Here is a 25,141-nt window from a genome sequence, read left to right as displayed (position 1 = left end):
GCTCGTTGCTTGGTAACGGGGTGGCCGGGACACAGCGAGCGGCAGTGGGTCGCGCGCGAGGGTGGGGGTGGGGAGGAGGAAGGTGCGAGCTGGGGGCCGGGGTGCAGTACGTCCGCCCAGCCGGAGCGGCGCCCGCGACAGCTGCGTGCTACCTTTGTTGTGCCTCCCAGGCCCAGCGACAGTCTCACTAGGGTGTGTCAACCCCCCACGCCCCACCTCCGCCGCTCCCCTGCTGACCCAGAACTTGATCTCGATCAGACTCTGATTTAACACAGCACCTGTTGGACCCAAGCTGTGTGGAGAAAGGGGAATGTTTGGAGACACGCAGACACCTAGGAACTTCCCTCCCCCCCCCTTTCTGATCGCCATTTCATTGTTTTATTCTGTTCTATTCCTCTTGTTTCAACCCATCGGTCGAATTAGTTTCAGCGTTTGGGGATTTGAACGGTCCTAGACCATTATTGTGAAAGGACGTCTGTTTGCTGTGGTTAAAAGAAGACTCCTGTTTCTGATAATGAACTTTCAATAACCGTGTATGGAAATGTACACATTAGAGCTGTAGCAGAGGCTCCGGTCTTCATCTGTAGAGCATGCTCATTTCCTGTGCACCTGGGCAAACCGCTCGCAAAAGATGAATGTTGAGTTGGAAGCTGGGGCTTGTTCAACTGAGGACTGGTTGGCGTGGCCGCAGTCAATCCTTGTGCCCATCAGGAAATGGAGCTCTTTAAGTAAAAGTTTTAAGTGAGTGTATATTATTATTTTGCGATAACAACCGTTACAGATGATAGAATATAAAATAATTGAAAATTCAAATTTTAAGTCACAATAAGGAATTTAAAGTCATGATGACATAACTTATTATATAATAATTATGTGGCTTGCTTTCATGGAAATGAAATTCTTTATCAGAATTTCAATGTTTACTTGCTGTAATTTCTTGTTTCTTAGCCTATAGGAATGGTCTCTAGAAGATTTGACAGTCTTGTGGTGTTGTAGACAATTTCAACAAATTGTAATTTTGAGAACTTAGGTTCTCCATTGATGATTGATATTGACAAAGTTAATTTTTTCCGAAGAGCTACGAAAGTTTTCATCAATGTGTCTGTTAAATTGCTATTCTGAATAAATGCAGTATTTTGAAGGGAGAATGTAGATAAAAAAGCATTACATTTTAGTAAGTTAACTTCCATACTAATGAAATTTCCATAACAAATAAGACGTTACTATAAAATATTCTATTTTATGTAACATTATATTTTAATATGTAATAACCTGATAATTAACATATGTAATATTCTATAATAACTAATTTGGCCATGTAATATTTGTGGATTATGATGGCAAATGTATACAGAGAAGTTACTTGTGGATTTAAATTAGAGGATTTAGCCACACCATTTAGCACAGAACATAAAAAGCAGATGATAAGAGCTATGATATCAAAAACTCAAACCTAGCCAGTGTGCTAATTTCAATAGAGAACCTACTCTAATTTTAAGATATTTCCCAATCAGTTCATCAGCTAGGGAAGCAGTTCTTTACTTAGAAGGTCAGTTGATTTTAGACGTTAGGTCAACAAGATCATTTGATTATCAAACTCATTTCTCTTTAGCAAACTAAATCACATATGTGTATTCTCAGGATAGGAATAATTTATTTGTCAGAAAATTATTGTAATTAATATATAAAAAGCCCATCTTTGGAGCCAACAAACATAATAAATTTTTAAAATGTCTTTAGTAATTACAGTGTCTATGACATGAATGGCATCCCCTCAGAAAAGGCCCCATGTTAGGGCCTCACATCAACAGTTGCACATGGAGACCCTGTTCTTTGGTGAGAGAGAACCTGGAAGTGTAAGAAGAGAACGTGAACCCCCAGAATACGGGTGGATGGTGGACACATCATTTTGGGGGTGTTCATTGCATTTGTGAATGTATGTCGAGGGAAGTCTTTTCTGATTACTCATGGCCACTTAAAACCGTTGTCACCAATCACAGCCTGCTTGAAACTCTCTCCATTTCTGAACTTTGCAGGTAATGGTGACTCGGTGACTTGCCGTCTCTGAGCATGAGTTTACTTATCTCCACAACAGGCCAGGATTGCTGTAAAGGGTCCTACTACAGTAGGTTCAGTAGTTACATAGAAGGCTGCCAGTGATGGCACCTCTAGACCCCAGAGTCTCAGGTGAGCTTCCATTAAGAGTGCTGACATTTTTTCCTGTGATTCATCCTTATTTTTAAAAAATTGTCACTTCAATTGGGCTTCCCTAGTGGCACAGTGGTTGAGAGTCTGCCTGCTGATGCAGGGGACACGGGTTCGTGCCCGGGTCCGGGAGGATCCCACATGCCGCGGAGCGGCTAGGCCCGTGAGCCATGGCTGCTGGGCCTGTGCGTCCGGAGCCTGTGCTCCACAACGGTAGAGGCCACAACAGTGAGAGGCCCGCGTACGGCAAAAAAAAAAAAAATTGACACTTCAGTTGAAAAAGATTCAACTACTTTAGCTCAAATACCGGAACACGTATATATTTTAAAGAGATAGTTTGTGTTGTCTAATTTGTATTGTGCATCCACTTTGTGATGAACTTGCCAAAATTCTAAAAATAAAAAATTTTATGTTTCTCAGTCAATGCACATTTATATGGCCTACAAAATGTAAAGTCCTCATTAAGTTTTATTTATTAAATTATTTTTTGAGAAATTTAAAAATGATGGAATTTGCGAAGAAGGCTATAATTAACCCTTTGCTTCCATCTCCCAGAATTAACAGTTATAATTATACTGGCATATTTGATTTTTATTTAGAAAAATAAGAATCATATAGGGTGGAACTCCCCACCACTTCCTTTTCTGTTCCTTCTTCCCTACACTCCTCCCATAAGAAACCATTGTCATGAATTTAGGGTACAATTTTACAGTCCATTCTTATATTTTTATACTAATTATAATGAGTAATAGAGATGATTGCCCTTGTTCGTTTTAAAGTTTTTCATAAATGGTATCATAGTTTACGTTTTATTGTACAGCTTGCTCTTTTTCAGCAAATATGTTTTTTAGGTCTATGCATTTTTAAAGAATAGATCTTTAATTCAATTGTAAAACTGGACTTGAGATACCTTTCAGTTCCTCCAGTGTTTTTGCCCTTTTGGTCTCCACTATGTTTTAAATTTTGAAATGAGATCACCAACTTATAATAAGGTTGGAAGTATAGTCTGATACATATTTCATTTTCTCCTGAGCCATTAAGAGTGAGTTGTTGACATGTTGTCCTGTCACTTCCGAATACTTTGATGTGTATCTTGTAAGGACACTCCAACATGAGTACAATACAGCCATTAAAGTCTGGAAATTAGCATTGATACATTACTGCCATCTAATCCTCAGACCCCACTAAAGTTTGACCAGTTCTTCCAATAATGTCCTTTACAGCAAAGGGATCCAGTCCAACATCTTGCTTTACATGTAGTTGTCACGACAGGTCTCTTTACTCAGACTCTCATGGACCCAGAGTTGCCTGTTTTATTCAGTGGGTTAGAAAGGATTATCTTCTGTTGCTGACATGATTTATATTGTTGCTTAAATTTCCCTAATTGGGTCAGTGCGAGTGTCTCCAGCTGGCCTCTGCATACTTTTGACACATCTCCTTCATTACTAGAGCACTTTTTAATTTGCTTGACACAGTCAGATGTTTCAGGCTTATCCTGTATTTTCCCTGCCCTAGCCCTGAAATCAGCCATTTCTCCTAGGAGACTTGGTTTCTTTTAGAGGAGAATGGTATTTAGAAGCCAGGATGTGAGTGCTAAGTTGCTATCTAGGTGTAGCTGCTCCCAGGCCATCTTAGTAGATAGAGCAAGGGAATGTCTGCCTGGGTATGTATATACATATACACAAGCACACGTGCACATTCGCATCCACGTTTATTTATCTATATTGAGAACCCTGAGTTCACAATGCCTCCAGTTCCAGTGCAACATCACCGTGCTCTTTCTAGTTTTCTCCCTTTCCAGACGAGAAAGTTGACTTCCATTATCCCTTATATATTTACTTATATGCGCTCTCATGCCAGTCTTTCACCATCACCCCCACGTGGATGCCCTCGTTATCCCACTTAGGTTCCAGTACTCTGTATCGCCCCTTCCCAACTCCACTGAGACCCTGAACCCTATGCTGGGCTCCCTCTCCACCTAGACACGCTCCTCACCCCTTTGGGCTCTGTCACTGTAGGCTGGACCTCCTCTCTGTGGAGACGACCTTCACGGCCTCCCTGCCTCTGACACCATGCACCACCCAGTCCCATGCAGGGCCACCCTCCCCACCTGCTTGAGCTCTGACCACTGATGCCAGTGTTCCCAACCATGCGGATGCTTTCTTTTCCCACCTTGGGGTGGGACACCCAAAGCCTGCTTTTGCAAGGTCATGAGATGATTCTTCCATGCTTTTTTTTTTTTCTCTAAAAGCTTTATTGTTTTACCTTTCATTTTTGGACTCGCTATTCATCTGGAATTGATTTTTATAGAGAGTGTGAGGTAGGTGTCAGTATCCAGTTTTTATATGCCTATCCAATTGACCCATCATTTATTGTAAAGAATGTGATTTTCCATACCAGCTATATATTTTAATATATTTTACAATGTGTTTTTCTTTTGTGTGCTTATATTCTACTAATCTTGAACCTAAAGTTCCTCATTGCCAAGTTGCTAAAGTCAGGTAAAGTGATTATTTGCTTACCCAGCATATAGATGAGAATTAGATAAAAGGAATAGTATAGTGAAATTTCCGTTAGACTGCAGAAGTGGGGAAAACCCTATTCTCCTGAGTGAGACCCGGAGAACCCTGGGTCTCTGAGATTCTCTGTTGAGTACCCAGTGTTTTCTATAGCACTCAGATTTTCAGTACATAGAAATGAAGGCTCAGTGATATTCAGAAGAATCTGGCAAAAATTTGCATTACACTTGCCCGGCCCTACCTATCATTGTTGCTGCTCCTGTGACACGGAATGGGTTCATTATTCCATTTGAAATCGGTAAACAAAGTTGAGAATTAAAACACTTAACTCTGGTGGATGTTCAATTTTTTCCCTCCCTAATGTAATTATCCTCCCCCACCAACCCCCAAATTAAGTTTTTGGTGAAATATTCTTGCTTTTACTTAATGGTGTTGAGAATTGTGGAATTTTATGGAAAAAAGTTATTTTCCAGATTTGTGTGGGGAAAGCTGAAACATGGGGAGGTTTAGGAACTTTTCAAAAACTCTCTTAACTGGTCAGTGCTAGACTTCCTGATTCTGAAACCCTGGTTTTGCCCAAATCAGTTTATTTTGATGTTTTGTCCCCCATAACAAGTTATAATTTTATGAGATAGGACAATATTTCATCTAAATTTTCCAAAAGTATAAAGGAGGTATAAATACTAATGCTAGAAACTAAGAGTTCCTGTTTCCTGATATGGTGTCACACATCACCTGTACTACTTTCTCAGTGTGGTGAGATTGTTTCTATTTCATTCGACCTCATATCAGATAGACAGTGGAGCATTTTCTGTCACGGGGTATGCTTTCTCTGGTCACACGTGTCAGTCAGTCCAGCAACTGCCCTGAAAAAATATGATTTTTTTTTTATTGTGAAGTTCATTGCGAAAGGTTGGAATTAAAATCTGTACTGCCAATCTTTTTTAAAAAAACTGTGAGTCACAATATTTCAGAGTCTTCAAAGAGTAGCTCTTCTTAGAGAATCCATTTTCACCTGTTGACTAACAGCTGCAGATTCAAGAATCTGGAACAAATTCAAGAGCTTGAACAAAAACAAGGTAGTCAAATCTATTCTTAGCAATTGATGACCAGACTAAAATACTTCTGGGTTTTTCAGCTTCAGGAGATCTTTTTTAAAACCTGAGATCACAAGGCTATCATTAATCATAGCTGAGATCTATAGTAGTGTGAAAAAGTGACCAAACCCCTCCTAAAACATAATAAATTTGGGCAATTGTCATAAGGCTGGTGCTTTGGTCAGACCTATGTGCTGGTGACTTAGGACTCTTGGATGGGTAGTGGGCCTTCAACAGCTTAAAGGCTTCGTGCCACAGGCAGCTTTAAGTTTCTTTTAGAGTTAATTTTAACCTGATTTCATCTATATAAGAGAATGAACCCCACAACTCACTAAGAATAACCACAAGCTTTGGCTCTTAGGCAGTTGGCTGCAGCCTTAAGGGGACTTATTAATATGATATACTGTAGTGGGGATACTAAGAAGGTGGAGTCCATCTACCTGTATGAAGTTTGGTGTGCTCAGGGGTAGGCAGAGGAGCATCAAGGGAGCTTGAGAAGGAATAGATGTTAGGGAAAGAGAGATTTCCGGGCTGGTGTAGGGTACTTGAGCATGCTTGCAGGCTGAGAAGAGTCAGTGACACAGAAAGACTGAGTGGGAAAAATAAGTTGGAAAGAGAACTTGAGGAATAGAGTGATGGAGATGAGTTGGACCAAGAAGAAAGAGGGACGAACAGCCTCTTTGAACATGGGAAGGTTTGGCCGTTCTATGGAGATGATAATATAGAGCTTTCCTCCCTCTGACCAAGGCAGAAGCGATGGGGAATGCACTTTCTCTGGACTGAGGCATGTAGGTCAGATAAGTGCTGTTTGTGAAGCTTATCGAGGCTACGTAGGTGCTTATTGGTTTGAATAAATATAGCGGTCGGAGTCTCTGTAGCTTCTGGTAGACTTTAATTCAGCTCGCAGTATGTGACCTTCTTCTTTCTAATGCTAAGCTGCTTTATGCTTTTTAGATACCGAAGGAGCTGCACTAACTCAGGTCACTTGATCACACATTAATAATAGGAGTTCGTTTCCCTTGCTATATGTAGATACCTAGAATGTGTGCTTCCAATGGAGCTAATGAATTTGCAATGATAAATTCATATTCCTTGCTTGATTTCAACTGTGAGCTATGACACGAGTCAGAGGTGGTATCCGTGACCATGGAACAGAATGAAACTTCTAAATTGAACCAAGAGCCTGGTCACATTGACAGCATGCCTTCACTAAATTGAACGTCTAGCCAGTTAACACCAATAAAGACAATGTCAAGAACAGATCAGTGACTTTTTGAGCTGGTAGAAGTCTCAGGGGTCATCCAGTCTGTTTCCCTCATTCTGCAGAAAAGAAGTCGAAGCCCAGTGAGTCCAGTCTTTATCCAGAGCTATTTTCATGACAGTCTTCTTACTTATGCCTTACTTAATCATATCATTACTTAATATTTTTATTATTCCACACTACCTTTTTCTAGCACTCATGGAAGAAATGATTTTTCTTATAAAGAGAACAAACATAGACTGTAAGTAAATGTCGATGTAAATAAAATAATACAATAGAGAACTATAACAATGTCTAGGATTTATAGGTTTAAAGATTTCCAAGCCATATGACTTATTACTGGGGAATATTAGTGAGGTTAAATGCTGCTTTTTCCCTACTTGTTTGGTCCTGTACCAAAGTTAAACTCTCTGAAACTTTTCCTCATCTATAAAATATTTAGTTGGCAAAGTTGTAAGGAAATAATTACATTTGAATGTGACCAATATTATGTCAAGAATTTTGTAAGCATTCAATTAAAAATATATATACTAAATAAAATAGATGTAGGCAATTGAGGGATCTTAGTTTTCTTTCTAGCTATAAGATTATAATGTAGAATATTGCCAGTGAGTCTTTGGTGGGGACAGGTTGCTTGTGAGCTCAGGCTTTTAAAATTGTCCTCCTCAAATGAAGAAAAGTTCCAGTGGACTTCCTGAACCTGATCTGTCTTAGTGTGAAATGACAGTTCTCCTGGGATCACCAAGGATAGGAGTCTAGTTCTGTGACTCTTCCAGTTGGACACAGTTGTGCTCATTGTAATTGGACCCGGATTTCCAACACCAAAGAACAATTAGAAGGAATAAAGCCACCATTTTGAATCTAGGATTAAACAGTGAAAAGTATACATAATAATCGTTAGGTGCTTACTTACCTATTACTTGCTAGGAAATTTGTTAGATCTTTTGATACGAATTATCTTGATTTAATCCTTATCACAAACCTGTAAAGTAGGGATTATTGTCCTCATTTTATGGTTGATGAAACTGAGGTCTGGAGAGAATTCATGATTTCCCTATACCTTACAGCTAGGAGATTGTAGAGCTTGGTTTCAACTCAGCTCTGCCCGTGTCCAAAGCTCATTTTTGTAACCACCAAGCTCTAATACCTGGAGTAAGTTATACTGAAACGGAATCTAGGTGATAATTTTTACAAAGCTTACTGAGGGCTTTGTTGTCCCATGAAAGCCTTATAATCATCTTAAACTAAAAGCTACTAAATCTCTTGTGCAGAGATAATGTGAGGTGGTCTAGAGCATGGATTTGGAAGCCAGGCCACCTGTGGTCAAATTCTGGCTCCGTCATTTACTACAGGAGAAACCTTGGATTACCTCTTTGTGTTTCAGTTTCCTCAACTGTAAAATGGGAAGAAAAAGAGGGCCCACCTCACAGGGCTGCTGTTAAGATTGGATGAATTAATATCGTTAAAGCACTTAGGACCCCGCTTGGTACATAGTAAGAGCGATGTAAGTGCTGGCTATTGCTGTTGTATCAGCAATGATCAAGCATTTTCCGGAAGAGGAAAATGAAGCATCTAAATAAGAACGAACATTCCTAACCATGTTGTTTCTTTTGCTCCTGTGCATTTCTAGTCTTAGGACTCTATCTAACAGATTAGTGACAAATACATATTTATATTAGTAGTGTTCTTTTAAAAAATAACAGCATTGTTGAGATATAATTCACATACCACATAATTCACTCATTTGAAGTGTGATTCTATGATATGTAGCATATTCACAGAATCGTGCAAACTGAGTTGAAGACTCTTCAGTCTGGAAGAGGCTATGAGACCCCCAGTGCTAAATTTACTCAAACCAGTAAACACCTATGCACCCTCAGTGAGATTCACAAACGCAGCACTTATCTGACCTAAGTGCCTTGTTTCAGAGAAGCTGCATTCCCCATTGCTTTGGCCTTGGTCAGAGGGAGGAAAGCTCTATATCACCTCTACAGATCGGCCAAACCTTCCCAAGGTCCAAGAGACTGTTAGTCCCTCTGTCTTCTTCTTGGTCCAGATCATGCCCATCACTCTATTCCTCAATTCTCTTTCTAACTTTTTTTTCTGTATCTAGAATTCCTACCCTTGAAGGCATTCCTTCAGATTAAAGGGCTGTCTCCAGAACAAAACACAAGTATTAGACATAAAAGGGGCAGTAGAAAATTATTAGTACTTGTTAGCAGGAATTAGCCTTTTCCATTGGCTGGCAGAGCAAGCATTAATCTGAGAATTGGGATCAAGGACAGTATTCATGAGGAGGAATGAGAAGGTTTGCAGCATGAAGCCGTGTTCTGGAAGGGTCATGGTTGGGAGCTTTGGGAACTTGGACGGCAGCATCTGGAGCCCAGATGTGTGAAGGGGCAGGCAGGGCAGCATGTGCAGCTGTGTGTGGCATAATGGTACACAACGCAGGCTCTTGCATGTGACGTTGGTAGCATAACCCTGGTGTTTTAGTGAACCACAGATATATGTGCACTTTGGCATTTATACACGTGATGAGTAATTTCACACACCTGTGTTTTTCAACCCCTCTACTTCAGAAAAGGAGGTGGAATGGGAATTTGGTCTCATGAGAGGTAGTTCTGAAACTCACAACATAATTTTGCTCTTAGTACAGAAATAATGACTTGTATGTACTCCTTCGCCAGATGAATAGTTGAATAAATAAATGAATGGAGTAATTTTCAACCCAAACAAATATTTGGCATTTTATATCTTAATTTTAAATCTATATGCTTAATATTTATGATAGGGGTAGCAATTAGGTTTTAAGAGCAGCTCTTGTATTATTCTTTGGATGGAATTGTGCTTTGGGTTTTTCATAAGTTGAGGTGTGCTGACATGCCTTATTCTTAGAGGTAGGAAAACATGTTGTTAGACATTCTCTGCATACTTGAACAAACTTTTGAGGTAATTCAGAAAATAATGTTAATACCTCATTTTATGTTCTTCTGATGTGAGCAGTGATGAATAATAGTACTACAGAATTTGAAAGAAAGAAATTATGATAAAGCACCCACTTCTTCTAGGTGCTTTGTTTTAAACTTAATTGCATGAAGCATTCTAATTAGCTTGAAAATATCAATTTGTAAATATAGCCAACGCATTCAAAAATCCATTTTGTTGTTGTGCCTAGTATTCAACATCTCTTACTTGGTAGGTGCTCAACTAAATATTTATTGAGTACTCTACAACATGAATAGAAGCTTAAGACGATTATCTTGAAATAGTCATGTAGATCAGGTAAATGGTTTATTTACTTCAATTATCTGAATACCCTCAATCTGTCTCCAATTTTCTTTTTTTTATGCTTAAGATTCAGATGGCACAGCATTAAAAAAAAAAACATTAGGCCGTGATAACAGGATAATACAGAATAATGGTTGTAAGTAGTAGTTTCCCAAGACTGAAATAAATCTGTTCAAAGGACAACTTGACAAACTTTTGCAACTCAAGTTGTTAGTAGAAGAACCGAAAAGCTCCATTCTGCCTATCTTGGGATATTCCTGTGATGGACAAACATTAGATTAGCTTATGTAGAGATAATCTAAACTGTTTGCATGTCACATTAGCCATTAGCTTTACCTTTGCTTACACAGGTGCAAGTGTATGTGATAACTAGAACTGTTTTTCACTCAAACAGTCGTCCTATTGGTAGAGAGTGTAGCAACTCTATTCTGCATTTACTCTGAAAAAACAGCAGTTTAGTTAATCATGAGTGCAAAGTTTACAGATGCCCAGTTCTGTCATGGATCATTTCATTCCTCATTGCTAGCTTTAATAAGCTTATAAATATAAAAACAGTGACTACTCTGCTTTCTAAGAAGACATGGTATTCTGAGAGCTAAATAAAACTAGTTGGCATCCTTTGTTCATGGCCTGAATTCCTATATAAGACCTGGTGTGAATTCATTATTGAAGAACAAAATGCTAGTATGGGGGAAATACTGTTATTTGTTTGCTTTTTAAACAAAGTTTTAACTCCTTTCCATTTTAACAACATTGCTATTTTCACCCTGTACGTTACATATTTTAAAACGATTTTTATATTGCATTCATTTCTATTAATTCTGTCATAAATTCCTCTGTGTTTAAATTTCTAGATTTAATCGTCAAAAGAATAAAAATAATAAACACGCAATTTTAGAGTATGCTCCACAAGCCTTAGTCACAGAGACTGAATTATCAGCTTTAAGCCCTATCTTTCCTGAATTTCAGATTAGAACTATACTACTACTTTTTTCAAACTGTACTACTTTTTTTTCTCATTATTGAACATCTGAACTTAAGAAGTTCATTATGTACTCTACTACATATAAAATGTGTAAAATATAATTTTAGTCTGATATCCAACATCAAATGTACATTAATGTACAATATAATGTCTAATCTACACTTTCCTTCTCATGAGTCTTTCTTTCTTATTTAACTTCTTTTTAGTGTGGTACACATACCTTCAACGGCACTTCCTGACTCCAGAGATGCTGTTTGACCTTCTCCAGATAGCACCAGGCAGACTTCCGCTGACAAGTGCCTTGGGTGTGTGAGGGGGAGGGGCAGAGAGAGGGCACAGTGGAGATTAAGTGCTTTTCAAACAGCTTGTATGTGATCCTCCTTATCATAACTCTGCCTTTATCCCCTAGTCCAGAAATGCCTGGTGCTGTCAATTCCCATGCTGTTTCCAATGCTGGAGAGTAAATTGGGTTGGTTTTCAGTTTTCTCCGTTGCTGCTTTGGATTTTAACTTTCTCAGGTTTCCTAAGTCAGTTACCATGCATTTGCCCTCTAGCTTCCAAACTTTTAAGATTATATCCTTACCAGAAAAAATATTTTAAAATAACATCTGAACCAAAAAAGTAATGTATTTGAATACATTCGTTTCTTTGATTGCAGAATTTTCTATTTTATTGGAATAGCTCTGTGAGTGAATTTGTGTTTTGGTTCAGGGGTTCCAGTTTTTTGGGTTTTTTTTTTTTTGGCTCACGGGCCCAGCCTCTCCGCGGCATGTGGGATCTTCCCGGACCGGGGCATGAACCCGTGTGCCCTGCATCAGCAGGCGGACTCTCAACCACTGCGCCACCAGGGAATCCCAGGGGTTCCAGTTTTGATCTCAAATGCCCATAGGGGCCAGGCAGGTGTTCTGGCTCCTCTCACTGGTTCAAAACCTCAGACAGGTCAGGGTCAGAAATAATTAGTTAAGTTTGGGAGAACCCCAGAGCAATACAACCCGGGCCCTATTTTCCATTTGGGACAATAGGAGAATCCTTGCTCCAGTAGGGTAGAGATGACTTTGTGACACAGTGGTGAGACTGAGGGCTTGAGACAGTCCCCACCTCCCCAGCCTGCTGGTTCCCATGTTTGCACTTGGAGAGGACAGTTTCATAAGCTCCCCTGGGTCCCCAGTGAGGTGCATGGGAAGTAGGTAAGACATGCAAGTAAGGGGGCATTGCCGTGGAGCCACCATAGTGAGAGGCAAGGTGACAAATCAGAGCCAGGGGCCAGATAGGGTTCATGTCTGAGAGGCAAAGGATCCAAGAATCCAGGGAAGGCTGAGCTGAGACTTTTGGACGTGGTGGTAGAGGTGGGCTTGTTGCCTGGTCCCAACTATGTTGAGAAAATGGAGCACAAGTGGAATCATGGGTTTCAGCAGAGAATACAAGCAAGACCCCAGGAGACCAGCAGCCCCTCCCTTCCTCAGGGGCGTCCCCTAAATGTCTCCTCTTGGAGGTGCCGTCCTGGGAAGGAGAAGGTGGTGGTGGTCAGCCTTGAGAATAAAGAACTAGCCTTGATAGAGTCTGAACCTTGACTTTGAATACTTATCTGAAAGAGACATTTAAAATGAAAGAGACTATTTCAAAGCAGCAGAAACTGTTTTAATCTGAAAGAGACTGCATCACCTTTAACTAGCAAATTTAAGAGTTCCCCTCCTATCAGCAGAAATTGTGGGCTCAGAAGAGTGAATGAGTTATGAAAACTAAAGAAGCCACATTTTTCTTAAAATACCTGAGTTGTTAGTGTACACGACGAGATATGACTGGGCCCTCTCATTGGAATGTTGATTTTATCTGAATTCATTGAGTGCCACTTCGTTAGGTATTTTTAAAATGTTTTATGTATTTATTATGTATGCTGCATCCAGTAGTATAACTGTTTGAACATGAAACTAGAGAGATCTAGGGAATTTCTCCCTGACATGCACTATTATAGTTAAAACAGATAACAGACACCTGCAGGGCTGTCTTAGAATACAAGATTGTCATTTGTCGTAAGTACTGCAATTGCAAAATCAACTGGTTAAGGAAGGGCAATTAGACTCCCCCTAAAATCTTGACGTTTACATGTTTGATGGTCATATTATAAATGTAAAATATAGAGTGTGACATAAAAATTATTGCTCTAAATTTCATTAAGTTATTGCTAGCCCCAAAGAGAAATACAGTTGAATGTATGTTTCTGTTAGAGCAGGCATCTGCCGCCCATTCCTTCTCCTGAGGATACAATGAGATAAGCGTCTAAAAGCTTGGTTCTAGATTTGGAGTCAGCCCTTTGCTCTACTTCTGCCCCAAGCCGTTAACGTCTGCCTGTGAGGGTGCGCCTGGGTGAGTGCATGTTCCGTCTGCCGGAGACTTAAGCTTTGGGATAAAGAGTGACTGTGTCGTAGCCCTCTGGGGGCCTCATGCGGGCCCGTGCGTGGGTTTCGCAGTACAGCTCCCCCTCCACGAAGAAGTAGCCCTTTTGTTTGAGGCTGAGGTTACAGTCAGCACACACGAAGCACTCTGGATGCCGATGCTTGTCCCTCACCTTCACAACCGCACCACTGTTGGGGGAAAAGGAGGCCTCGTGAAAAAAACCCCAGAAAGCCAGAAACATGATACAAAGGCAGACAGCACTACAGATGAGGCAGGTGTTATCTGTTTCACGTTCAGGAAACAATAGCTGCAAAGCTGGGCACAGCTGTGGAACTGATGTAGTTGTCAGGGAGAGCCAAGACCACCATAGTAAACCTTCACATGTGTCTCTCTGTTGTTGACATGTGAATATTTTTCAGATCTTTTTCAAACAGGTTTTTTTTTTTTTTTTTAGAAAAATGATAGGATCCTTACTTCATGATCATTCCCCGTTGTTTCTTTGAAAGAGGGAGACATGATACAGATAAAACAGACACCTCTGCAAAGGATTCTGATTTTGGCCAAGGTTGTTGTCTATACAACTAAAAGTCCCTCTGCTTACTGTCTAGCTTGGTGATCCAGCCTCTATTCTATGGAACACAGAGAGAACAGATCAAAGGGCAGAGATGGAATTTCCACTGGTGGGTGGACTTGGCCTCTACCGTCAAAACAGTTTACTCCAACTTGGGGGCAATCATTGCTTCGTGTAACATCACAACCTGTTGTATGTTTTGAGGTCCTGTCTGCTCCCATCTCCCTGTCCTGCTTGTTTCTCTGTCTCACAGCCCCTTCTGTGCTGTAACCAGGCTTATCTCCCACTGCCCTCCTGGGATGAGTCCTGGGTAAGTGGACAGATGGTGCCTCAGTGTGTGAGCTAATGACAGAGGAACAGAAAAAAGGGATGGAGGAGGTGACCACATGGGGCATGAGGTGGAGAGACTGAAATGCTCTGGTTCACTTGAAGGTTTGAACTGGCAAGTGTGGCTATTCACACATGAAGTCCCTTGAAATGGAAGCTGACTCTATGTCTAAAAATCATATTTCAATATTTGTGCAACTTAAGAAACCACGTAAAGATAATGTGTTTTAATTAATAACTGGGTGACCCCCATATTTGTTTTCCTGGGTTTATACAGAAAAGGAAGTGTTCAAAGACTATACAGAAAAGGAAGTGTTCAAAGACTATATACATTTACAAAGGGAGGGCTTTTTGAAGTGAAGTTATTCTTGGAAATGACTTTTTAAATATACTTCTGGGGTGGTTTCTTTTCACCAGAATATGTCTGAAATTATAAGTCAAGATATTCGACTCACATTCTATACTAATTTGGGGGTACATCGAAGGAATTCTGGTCAAAATGTGCTAAATGTGTGGACATTATGTTTCAAGTCAATGAATAGAAATTTGTTTTTCATAAAACTTAAAACCTTTTCTATATACGGAGTCTTAAAGTACAAAAAATAGAGAACTGACAGCAAGATTTATGATGAATTTTGGGGTTGAAAATGAAACTTACACAATGCCACTCCCACATTTGTCACAGAGTGGCATCTTCTGTGTGCTGCCAGCACCGCATGGGACTTTTGTAACTGGAGCTCTCACACTCCGAGTTCCAGCAGGACGGTCATCTGAAAAACAGAGTGTTTCCATTTATGGCAAGGGAGCAGCTGGCAACAGTTTATACTTTGCTTCTATTTTAAGGTGTGCATGTTAACCTGAGGAATTCTTAGTTGCGCCCACAATATCATTTAGGAAGAAGCAGGACTGGTTCAAGCATAATTTGTTCTGAAACGGGACCTTACAAAACAAAATTAGTTAAAAATTGTTGTACTTGTTGTCATAGGGACCTGTTACAAAATGCCCAGAGGGGCAGAGGGCATTTTGCATTCTTCTTTTTTTAATTGTGGTTAAAATACACATAAAATCGACCATCTTATCTATTTTTAAGTGTGTAATTCAGTAGCATTAAGTATATTCCCAATGTTGTGCAACCATCACCAATATCTATTTCGAGAACTTTTTCATCATCCAAAACAGAAACTCTGTACCCAGGAAACATTAATTCCATATTCCCCCCTCCTTCCAGACCCTGGTGACCTCTGTTCTGCTTTCTGTGTCTATGACTTGCCTATTCTAGGGTCCTCATATAAATGGAATCGTACAATATCTATCCTTATGTCTCTGGCTTATTTCACTTAGCAGAATGTTTTCAAGGTTCATCCATGTTGCAGCATGTATCAGAATTTTCATTCCTTTTTAAGGCTGAATAATACTCTACTTTATGGATATAGCACATTATGTATATCCATTCACGTGTGGATAGACGTTTAGGTTCTTTCCACCTTCTGGCTGTTGTGCATAATGCTTCTATGAACACTGGTATACGAGGATTGGTTTGAGTCCCTGCTTGCAGTTCTCCTGAGTATACATGCAGCAGTGGGTTTGTGGATCCTATGGCAAGTCTATGTTTAACTTTTTGAGGAACCACCTTACTGTTTCTCACAGTGGCTGCACCATGTTACATTCCCCATCAGCAATGCACAAGGGTCCCCATTTCTCCATACCGTCACCAACACTCATTTTCCATTTTTTTTGATAGTGGCTATATTAATGGGGCAGTTTGCATTTTTGTGCAACTTCTGAAGGACAATATATCTTTTGGAAGTGGAAAAACATTGGTAAGAGTATGAACTCTGAAGACAGCAGGAGTGGGCTGGAGACCCAACTCTGTTTCTTACTTACTGTGTGACTTTGTACAAATCCACCCTCTCTATGCCTCATTTTCTCTTTTGTTAAATAGGGAAAATAATAGCTCCTACCTCACTGAGTTATTGTGAGGATTAAATGACCATGTGTGCAAAGCACTCAGCACAGGATTTGGAGCACAGTAAGGGTTCATTCCAGTGTTATTTAAAAATTTTGATGATCATGACACCCTGGAATATGGGGGAGGCTGAGAAATTTTGCAACATTTTATGATCTATAAGCTGAGCTAGCCCTTGACTACTGTGGATGGGATTTGTCTTCAGCACCCTTTAATCACCAAGTTGGTGGCTACCTGGATATGTCTGGAAGCTCCTTTCCTTAACCAAGTACCACCCAAGTCCTTTTCAGCAAAGAATCATTTGATGACTGATTAAAATCGGGTTTTTTTTGTTTGTTTGTTTCGTTTTGTTTTTTTTTGCGGCACGCGGGCCTCTCACTGTTGCGGCCTCTCCCGTTGCGGAGCACAGGCTCCGGACGCGCAGGCTCAGCGGCCATGGCTCACGGGCCCAGCCGCTCCGCGGCACGTGGGATCTTCCCAGACCGGGGCACGAACCCGTGTCCCCTGCATCGGCAGGTGGACTCTCAACCACTGCACCACCAGGGAAGCCCTAAAATCGGTTTTTAGACTCTCATTCCCATTATACTTGCTGCCCTCCCCCACCCTGATCCTTCCAATAGCCTCTATCAATAACGTTTCAGCAGATGTTCACGACTGCTCACCATCGTTCACTAGTTCCTGGAGCACCCTGAAGGAGCCTGACTGGCGAGGCTGAGTAGGTTCATTCCGATTGTCGTGGAGCATCCGGTACACATCCGACTGGGGGGGCACTGGGGAGGCCGTGGGTTCACTGAAACACAGTATGATGGGCGAAACAGCGTCAGGAGTGTGTGTATGTGCAGGAAGCCACAAGATATCAACAAGCAGTGATCACTATATTTACAGCAACTCCTGGACAGAGATTCAGTGTTTTCAAGTTAATCTCTATTATATCAATAGCTAAAAATATAATGTGAATTCACACGGGTTGCCTTAAAAATATCAGTAATTAACCTGGGGGTCACATCATCATTTCTCCATGTGGCAAAATCCTTTGGAGGGCAACTAAAATGTGATTGTTAGGAAATAGTAATTTAAAAAATAATGCTTGCGTCTGATGGATATATAATTATAATGTGAACAAAAATAACCTTTCTCAGGAAAAAAAAGGACAACATACACATGATAGAAAGTGCACGAGTGAGCCCGGTTTGATTATTCTCAGTCATAAAGATGTCAGTAAAATTCAGATTCATTTCTGATATTAAACCAACAGTGTATGGTTTAGTTTTGTTAACTCCTGTAGACAACAAAGGTATCATTTTGCTTGTAAACTGAAGAAATTCAACTTGTCAGTGTTTGAAAGTGCATAATGTAGCAACTTTCACATAGAAGTCAGCTTTGTTGGCTACTAAATAGCCACATTATAATTCAATTACAAAAATGATAGAAGCTTTATTTTAATAAACTTTCTACAGATATATTCATGATGAACAATAAAAAAAAAGCCACAATAAAAATACATGTCAGGGGCTTCCCTGGTGGCACAGTGGTTGAGAGTCCACCTGCCGATCCAGGGGACATGGGTTCGTGCCCCGGTCCGGGAAGATCCCACATGCCGCAGAGCGGCTGGGCCCATGAGCCACGGCCGCTGAGCCTGCGCGTCCGGAGCCTGTGCTCCGCAACGGGAGAGGCCACAACAGTGAGAGGCCCACGTACCGCAAAAAAAAAAAAACAAAAAAAAACAAAAAACATGTCAGGCACTGAGTTGCTTTATTATTTTATGTCATTTAATTGCATTATCTAGAAAAGGTAGTTGTTATTTGCACATATTTTTATTACCAGTGTCATATTTGGAAGTAATCATCTTATATATCTGAAAATCCTTGCAGATGGCTTTGAGATACATTATGGTATTATTATCACATTGTATTCATCCCAAGAATTATCTTTGGGATATTGTTACATAGCACTCATAAGCATTATCATACTTTATAATGGCTCTATAATATTGAAAGAAGTAATAAGATTTTATCTTATAATAAATTTTTTTAATTGAAAATGCTTGATGGCAAAAGTACTTTGAACAAATATGCATAATAAAGAAGAAATTAGTCAAAATAGCGATCAATGGAAATTAAATGTCTATAGCAGTAGCTTGAGATATTCACTTATAAACCCTTATTCACGGCAAAAATTTTAAATGAAAAATAATTAACTCTCCACAAGATGCCATTAGAAGAGAAAAGAGATATCATCTCCTTTAAAACTTCTCTGAACCTCCCATCCCTTTCCCAGTTTTTGACCCCCAAAGGAGAAACATAGATTATCCCAGATTATAAATCACTTTTGAGAAGTATTGTACCAGACATTCGTAAACTACACTGCAGTTTTTCAAAAGACATATACGTTTGGTCCTTCCATGATTTCAGTTTATTGCGATCTGTCACATAAAACTCTACTTGGTTAATTTTTCAAATCACCCTTATCATTAGGCCTAGATATCTGCAATAAATCCTTAGTATTTTTTTTGAAAGCTTTTCACAAAGCTTTCTTTCAATGATAAGACAGTGTACAAGACACCAGTAGAGTTGACATTGCCCATGTGTTTAGTTAATATGCCAATGGTTCAAAAAGACTCATATTACCTCATTGAGGGCGTTTCCCCTAGAGCTGTTGAAACCTGACCCTGAAGTGTTTCCATAATATTGCCATCTGAGTACAACTGCATAGGTGTATTAAACTGAGCATGTATAATCTTCACACCAGGAAGTTCCATTTCCAAAGGAATGTTAGGGGCCATCTTAGCAGCAACTTTCAAGTCACCTGGGCAAATAGTACTAAGAGTACTGACAGAAGAAGGGGTGCTACGTCCACTGCCACCGTCAATACCGGACGGAGTACTGCATCCACTGTGTTAATGACCACGTTACACAGAGATGACACAGGAACCAGAAAATCCAGACAGGAGAACACAGAGAACAAGTACAGAGAGGTTAAAAGTAAGAGGTGAATTAAATCAAATGAAAAAGAAATATTTATTTCTGGCTAGAAGTTATTTTCAAAAGGGAAGACATTTAAAAATTCATGATTGAAAAACGTTTAATAAAATTAAAAGGTACAGGTGATATTGCATTGTTTGGCTCTGTTCTACTAGACAATATGTTCTATGAGGTGAAGGCTTCATGTAAAAAGAGCTGTGCATAAAGGAAGTGGCTCAGGGAAATTACATTAGCGGGACATCCTTTTACATTTCTGAGCTGCAGTTTTTAAAACTAAAATATTAATGAATGATCCTTCACAAATAGTAATATGAGTATGCAGCATGAAGATCCAATCAAATATTTAGGCTAAACGTTTCAAAATAAGAAGTATTTTCAGAAATGCAGTTGGGCCTTAATTGAATAGTAATTGGCAACTTGTAGGTTATGTGATAGAGATTATGTTTTAAGACTATTTTGTAAATATTTTATTGTTACTATTTTAACTTTTTCTACTTTCATTCATTCATTTTGTGAAGACTACACTTTAAAAAATTGTTCGGTGATTTGATATAGGCTCTAGAAACAGCCAATAAATGCCTGTTGCCTTGAAATGAATGATTAGAGGGGAAATAAGGTGATCTCAAACTCTGTGAATGCTACTTAGAGCTAAGATATATATATATATTTCTTTTATACATAGCTACTTCTTGTAAAATTTTGGAAGCACACATATATTTCCATGCATATTTCTCATTTCCTTTTAAAGACAATTTAAGGCAACTCATTATTAAAACATCAGAAAGGCCAGTCATGCAATTTTAAGGACAACGACAGAAATTTCTTATTCGCTATGAATAGAATTTTCCGTGGATAAGAGGTTAGTCATAACTGATGCCAACGACTAAAAAGTCATTTTTCTACATGCATTTTAAGTGCAGCATGAGAAATGCATTTTTTGAGAAAAGGAATATATTGGTTTTTTTTAAGCGCAGTCATTTAAGACAAAGCTAAAAGAAATAGTAATATTAGTGTGAACTTCAGTCATGCCTGCAGGTTAGTGTTGCTGTAAACTGAAGGCAGAGAACAATTTATATGGTGTGTTTTCCTGAAAGTGTCCTCTGAGGGCTCAAGTATGGCCGCATACCTGCATTTACTCTCTAGGGCCACTAATGCCAACCTCAGCCCCATTCAGAGAGCAAAAACCAAAAGCATATATTGGGCATTGATTTTACTGGCTTCATCAATGCTGCAGCCTGGATAGTCTGAGCAACCCATGTCACTAGATGAATTAAAATTTTTGTGTGTGTTGTGTTATCCAGTTCAACCACCTGCAAAGACTGAATCGGGCAGGTATATATGAACTTGCTCCTTCACTTCCCGACTACTGAGAACTTGTTTGAAACTCAATCAGTAAATTGGTTGATCACATACAAAAATGTCATATGGTTTATTCACCATTTTCATAGGCTCAACACTATGCTGAAATTGACTTCAGTTGGTAAAAGAATAGAAATAACATTTCAGTTATAGTGCAGTTTAGTCAGGATCGTATTGATTTGACCTCAGTATAATGAAGTTTATTAAATTGTAATTTAGGGATTTGAAACACTGAGTTTCAATATTGGGAGACTTGGGCTCAAAATAGTGAACCTTTTCAACAAGCATTTATAACTACTCGACCTTACTGTGTGCCAGGCATGGTGCTAGATAGTGGAGAAGTAAACTATGGTCAGCTCAGAACTTACAGATACACCTTATTTTACAGTTGTAATTAGTATTACATTTTTTTCTGTTATTAGTGTTCTTATATACATGCATGCTTGTGTATATAACTTTATTTAAGCAGAGACTGTGTCTTCTATTTCCTAGTTTCTTTATCATTCTATTTAGGGGCCTGTGTCTATTGAATAGATAGGAAATAAACCCTAAGCAAAAAACAATTATCTTTTTATAAATTTCTGGGACAATTTTAAAAGAGCTCTTGAACTGATGCTTTAAATAAAATAGTTTTCATGGACTCTAGTCACTGTGGAGATCATCATGGGTCACCATGACCTATTCCTGTGACCTGGAAAGGTAGATACCATTGAGATTTCTTGACATTGACTTACTGGCTTGGCAACCTGTAAGGTTGATGATACACTCAATTACTCTCATACACCTGGATAGATCATTAGACAGAGAACTAACTTCCCTGGTGTGTATATAGACTTGGGGACATGCTTCCAGAAGCGACTTGTCCAAAAACCACTCACCAGATTGTATTTTATCATTTGGATCTAGCCTTGTATATATTTTTAATGATAGCTGTGGCTTTAAACATTTACATATTTTCATATGAAAATACTGGTCTTTTAATAATGCTTCAATTATGATGAAACCATTGAAAGAACCGTAACTAATAGTAAGACCCAGGGAAATGAATATATTAGCATCTCCAACTTACTTCTGATTCAAAAGTTATTTATTAATGGTGTAGTTATTGCTTGGTAAGTAGCCACTCAAAATTCCACCTTGATGAACAATCATTTGGTAAGAACAAGAAATTCAGAAGCTAGAGCAAATAGTGAGGGGGCACAGGAAGAAAGGAAGGATAATAGAAGCATTTTTTTATAATTTTTTTAAGATTTGTGTACTGGTACCTGTTTTTTAAGCAGATCCTCTCATCTGTTTTTCCACTCCCCTCTTCCAAATTTAGCTAGATTGAAAGGCACCAGCTTACAATGACAAAATCATGAGTGGCTTATTATTATCACCATGTTTGAATTAAAATGAAAATGTAAGAGAAGGGCATTACATACCTGAATCTCCTTGACTTTCCCTGAATTTTTATAAAATTAAATGTTATTGGTCTTCAGCAAAAGCAAGATCTGTGTTACTCTAATGTATCATTTTATCTGAGCCTCGCGGAGTCCTATGGCTCAAGTTAGTGAGCTTACCATTATGCTAAGCTCAAAAGAGTGCAAGTAGATCCATTTTACTCTGCTTCTCTGGGAAGATGCATATATTATGTATATATTTATTCAATAGCGAAAGAGCATTTTAACTTTTAATCCAATTTTTTTTAATGTTATTTAGAGTGGTGTTGGGAAGCTGTTGAATGTGGAGAAATAGAGAAAAGATACAGAGGAAAATGGAATATGAAGAAGGCAAAAACTAAGAGAAGCAAAAAAAAAGGATTGTTCAGAGTTGCCAGTATGAGGGAAGGGTAACAGCTCCTGATTCTTCTTGCTGCTCAGGAAGTCTGATTAGGTACTCTTGGGCTTTTGTTCCTTTATCTAATGAACATTTGTTGAGCATGTACTCTGTCCCAGCCCCTTTTCTGGGTGCTGGGGATATAATATGTAGTGGGGGCAGATGTATTTGGTAGTCATTGCCTTTTTAGCATCTTTCTCCTGCTCTTTTACTCCACTCCTTCTTTCTGAGTCTGATATCACAAAATCGTCTGACTTATTTTGAGGTAATCCTCTGGCCCTGACTGTAGCTTATAGAAAGGTCTGCACACGGAAATCATATATCAAGTGATGGCTGACCATCCACAGCAGGCATCATAAACTCAGATGTCTCCAGGGGCCAGGAGGGTCACACATATATGAAAATGGGCCAGGTATCACACACTAGGCATGATGGGCATTTTGGCAAGATAGAGGGTAGATGTTCCATCTTAAACTTAAATTCAATATTTTTAAAAACGGGAGGGTTAAATAAAACATTGTGAATTGACTCCACCTATGGACCCCTATTAGTGACACCTGTTGTAGATCGTTATTCAATGATCCTAACCTGTTAGGATTGATCCAGCCTAACCCCCAACTTCCTTCCTCTGGGCTGATTGATGTAGCTGAGGTCAGAGGAATGGGTTTGAGGTTTCCCGAAGTCACTATTTCCTGATGTGGCAAGACAGGGCATTAATTTCTTTCCTCGTAGGTTGGAATTCAGTTTCTAGAGAAGATTTGAAAAGGATCATCTGAAGATGATCTGTTTCTCTGACAGACAAGAAGAGATATTGCTCATTTTTATTCCAGTGTGTGCAGTTATCCACGAGGATAACCCAGTAGATCTCTCTGCCTCCAACTCTTTCTTTCTTTATACTTATTTTCCCCAAGTGGAAAAGTTCCTTTTCAAGTGGCTTCTCTTCCTTCGCAAGTATCCATAAGAACGCAAATTTATTTTTATGTAAGAGCTAGAATGAGTGGGATTACCCACTGGGCTCTGATGGTGCAATGAGAATTAGGTGCTGAGATGGGATGATCAGAGACTGTCAAACATGGAAAGCTACACCAGCCTTTCCACGTTTGCCTCACCTGCTTCCTTACTCCTGACCGGGGGCTGGTTTTCATTTTTGTGACTGCTGCCTGGGCCTTCCTGCCCTGGGATAGGGTATGTCTGCCTGCATCAGAAGGTCACTGTGTTCTGGACGGGGTCCTCAGAACGGCAGGGGTATCAGTTATAAATACACACAGAGATTGCATAATATTTCACAGCTCTATAATCTGGTCAATATTTACTCTCTGCTAAGTGAATTTGTTTCTTTTGCTTTTGAAATAAGCTTCAAAATGAGAAAAGTCACTCCAAACACCTAAGAGTTATGTGTCTTGGTGATTAGTAGGATTTATTAAAGATGCATGCACTCCAAACTTCACAATCTTAAAGCTTTATGACCTGCTTCGGCCTGGAATTATGAAAGGTTTGGGCCGAATATTGTGCTTGTGTTCAAAGTAGTTCACATCCTGTGAAAACAAAGGGTTAAAAAAGTCCCTCAGTGGAAGACTAATATATATATATATATTTAGATAAAATTAAATGAACAATAATCGTACAGAAAGGATTATTTACCGCCAAATATTGACATGACTAAGAAGGGTGATGATGGAACCAGAGCGATCTCTTCCTTTTAACCATCTATTCACTAAATGTTTGGGAACTGGCAGATTGGACTCCAGAACACTAGAACCATGTTCTAGATGCTTGTCTTTAAAATAAAAATCTGATCGTGCCTTCAGGAAAGTAAAAATAAAACAACAAGAGCTGGACTTTTGAAAGGAAGAGAAGCCATACTATCACCATTAAGAACATGGTGGCCAGAAACCGAGTGGAGTACTTACTTTTGAGGTGAGCTAGGAATGAGCCCCCGCAGCTGCCCGTGAAGCGCATCTTGTATATTGCTGGTTGAATAGAGCCCAATGGGTGAGTTATAGGAAGCGCTCACTACCTGTCTTTTGTCATCAATGTTTGCTGCTGCAACAAAAGGCTGGGCCCTTCTGTTGTACCCGGCACCAATGGGTTTGAACTCCTGTACAATGGCAGACAAAATACACAGAGCCACAGAATGCACAACAAAGCCGTTAACGCGCAAATCAACAGCATCGCTCTTGTTAATCAAGGTTTCTTTACCACTACGAGATTAATGGCCAGGTTAAGGGAGGACTGCATTCGCCGTGAACTTTACATGTGCTGTAATCACCCACCAGATGTTCAGGTGCAAAGGAACTGACCTTATTTGAAATATTATAAAATAATTTGAATATTATACCTCTTGTCTGCTCCCTACTGACTTCTACATCT

General features: G+C 39.4%; 1 protein-coding gene across 3 annotated transcripts in view; it reads right to left on the bottom strand.

Moving 5' to 3' along the window:
* Positions 1-12,987: 12,987 nt before the first annotated feature.
* PDLIM3 (PDZ and LIM domain 3) overlaps positions 12,988-25,141 on the bottom strand; it is a 30,551-nt gene continuing 18,397 nt past the window's right edge. The window contains exons 4-9 of one of the 3 annotated variants that reach the window (XM_029226441.1): positions 24,239-24,306; positions 19,241-19,504; positions 17,276-17,403; positions 16,980-16,985; positions 15,306-15,417; positions 12,988-13,937 (exon numbers count right to left, since the gene is read on the bottom strand). In XM_029226441.1, coding sequence (XP_029082274.1) covers positions 13,748-13,937; positions 15,306-15,417; positions 16,980-16,985; positions 17,276-17,403; positions 19,241-19,504; positions 24,239-24,306 — 768 coding nt within the window. In that variant the 3' untranslated portion in view covers positions 12,988-13,747. Of the gene's footprint in view, positions 13,938-15,305; positions 15,423-16,979; positions 16,986-17,274; positions 17,404-19,240; positions 19,505-24,238; positions 24,307-24,681; positions 24,870-25,141 lie in introns of all 3 variants that reach the window. The other 2 variants (XM_029226440.1, XM_029226442.1) reach the window with 2 other exon arrangements.

The sequence above is a fragment of the Monodon monoceros genome, unplaced genomic scaffold (assembly GCF_005190385.1).
Source record: "Monodon monoceros isolate NGI ecotype Baffin Bay Population unplaced genomic scaffold, NGI_Narwhal_1 Super_Scaffold_17, whole genome shotgun sequence".
Classification (NCBI taxonomy): Eukaryota; Metazoa; Chordata; class Mammalia; order Artiodactyla; family Monodontidae; genus Monodon; species Monodon monoceros.
The sequence above is the reverse complement of the archived record's forward strand: the minus strand, read 5'-3'. Positions and strand labels throughout refer to the sequence as shown.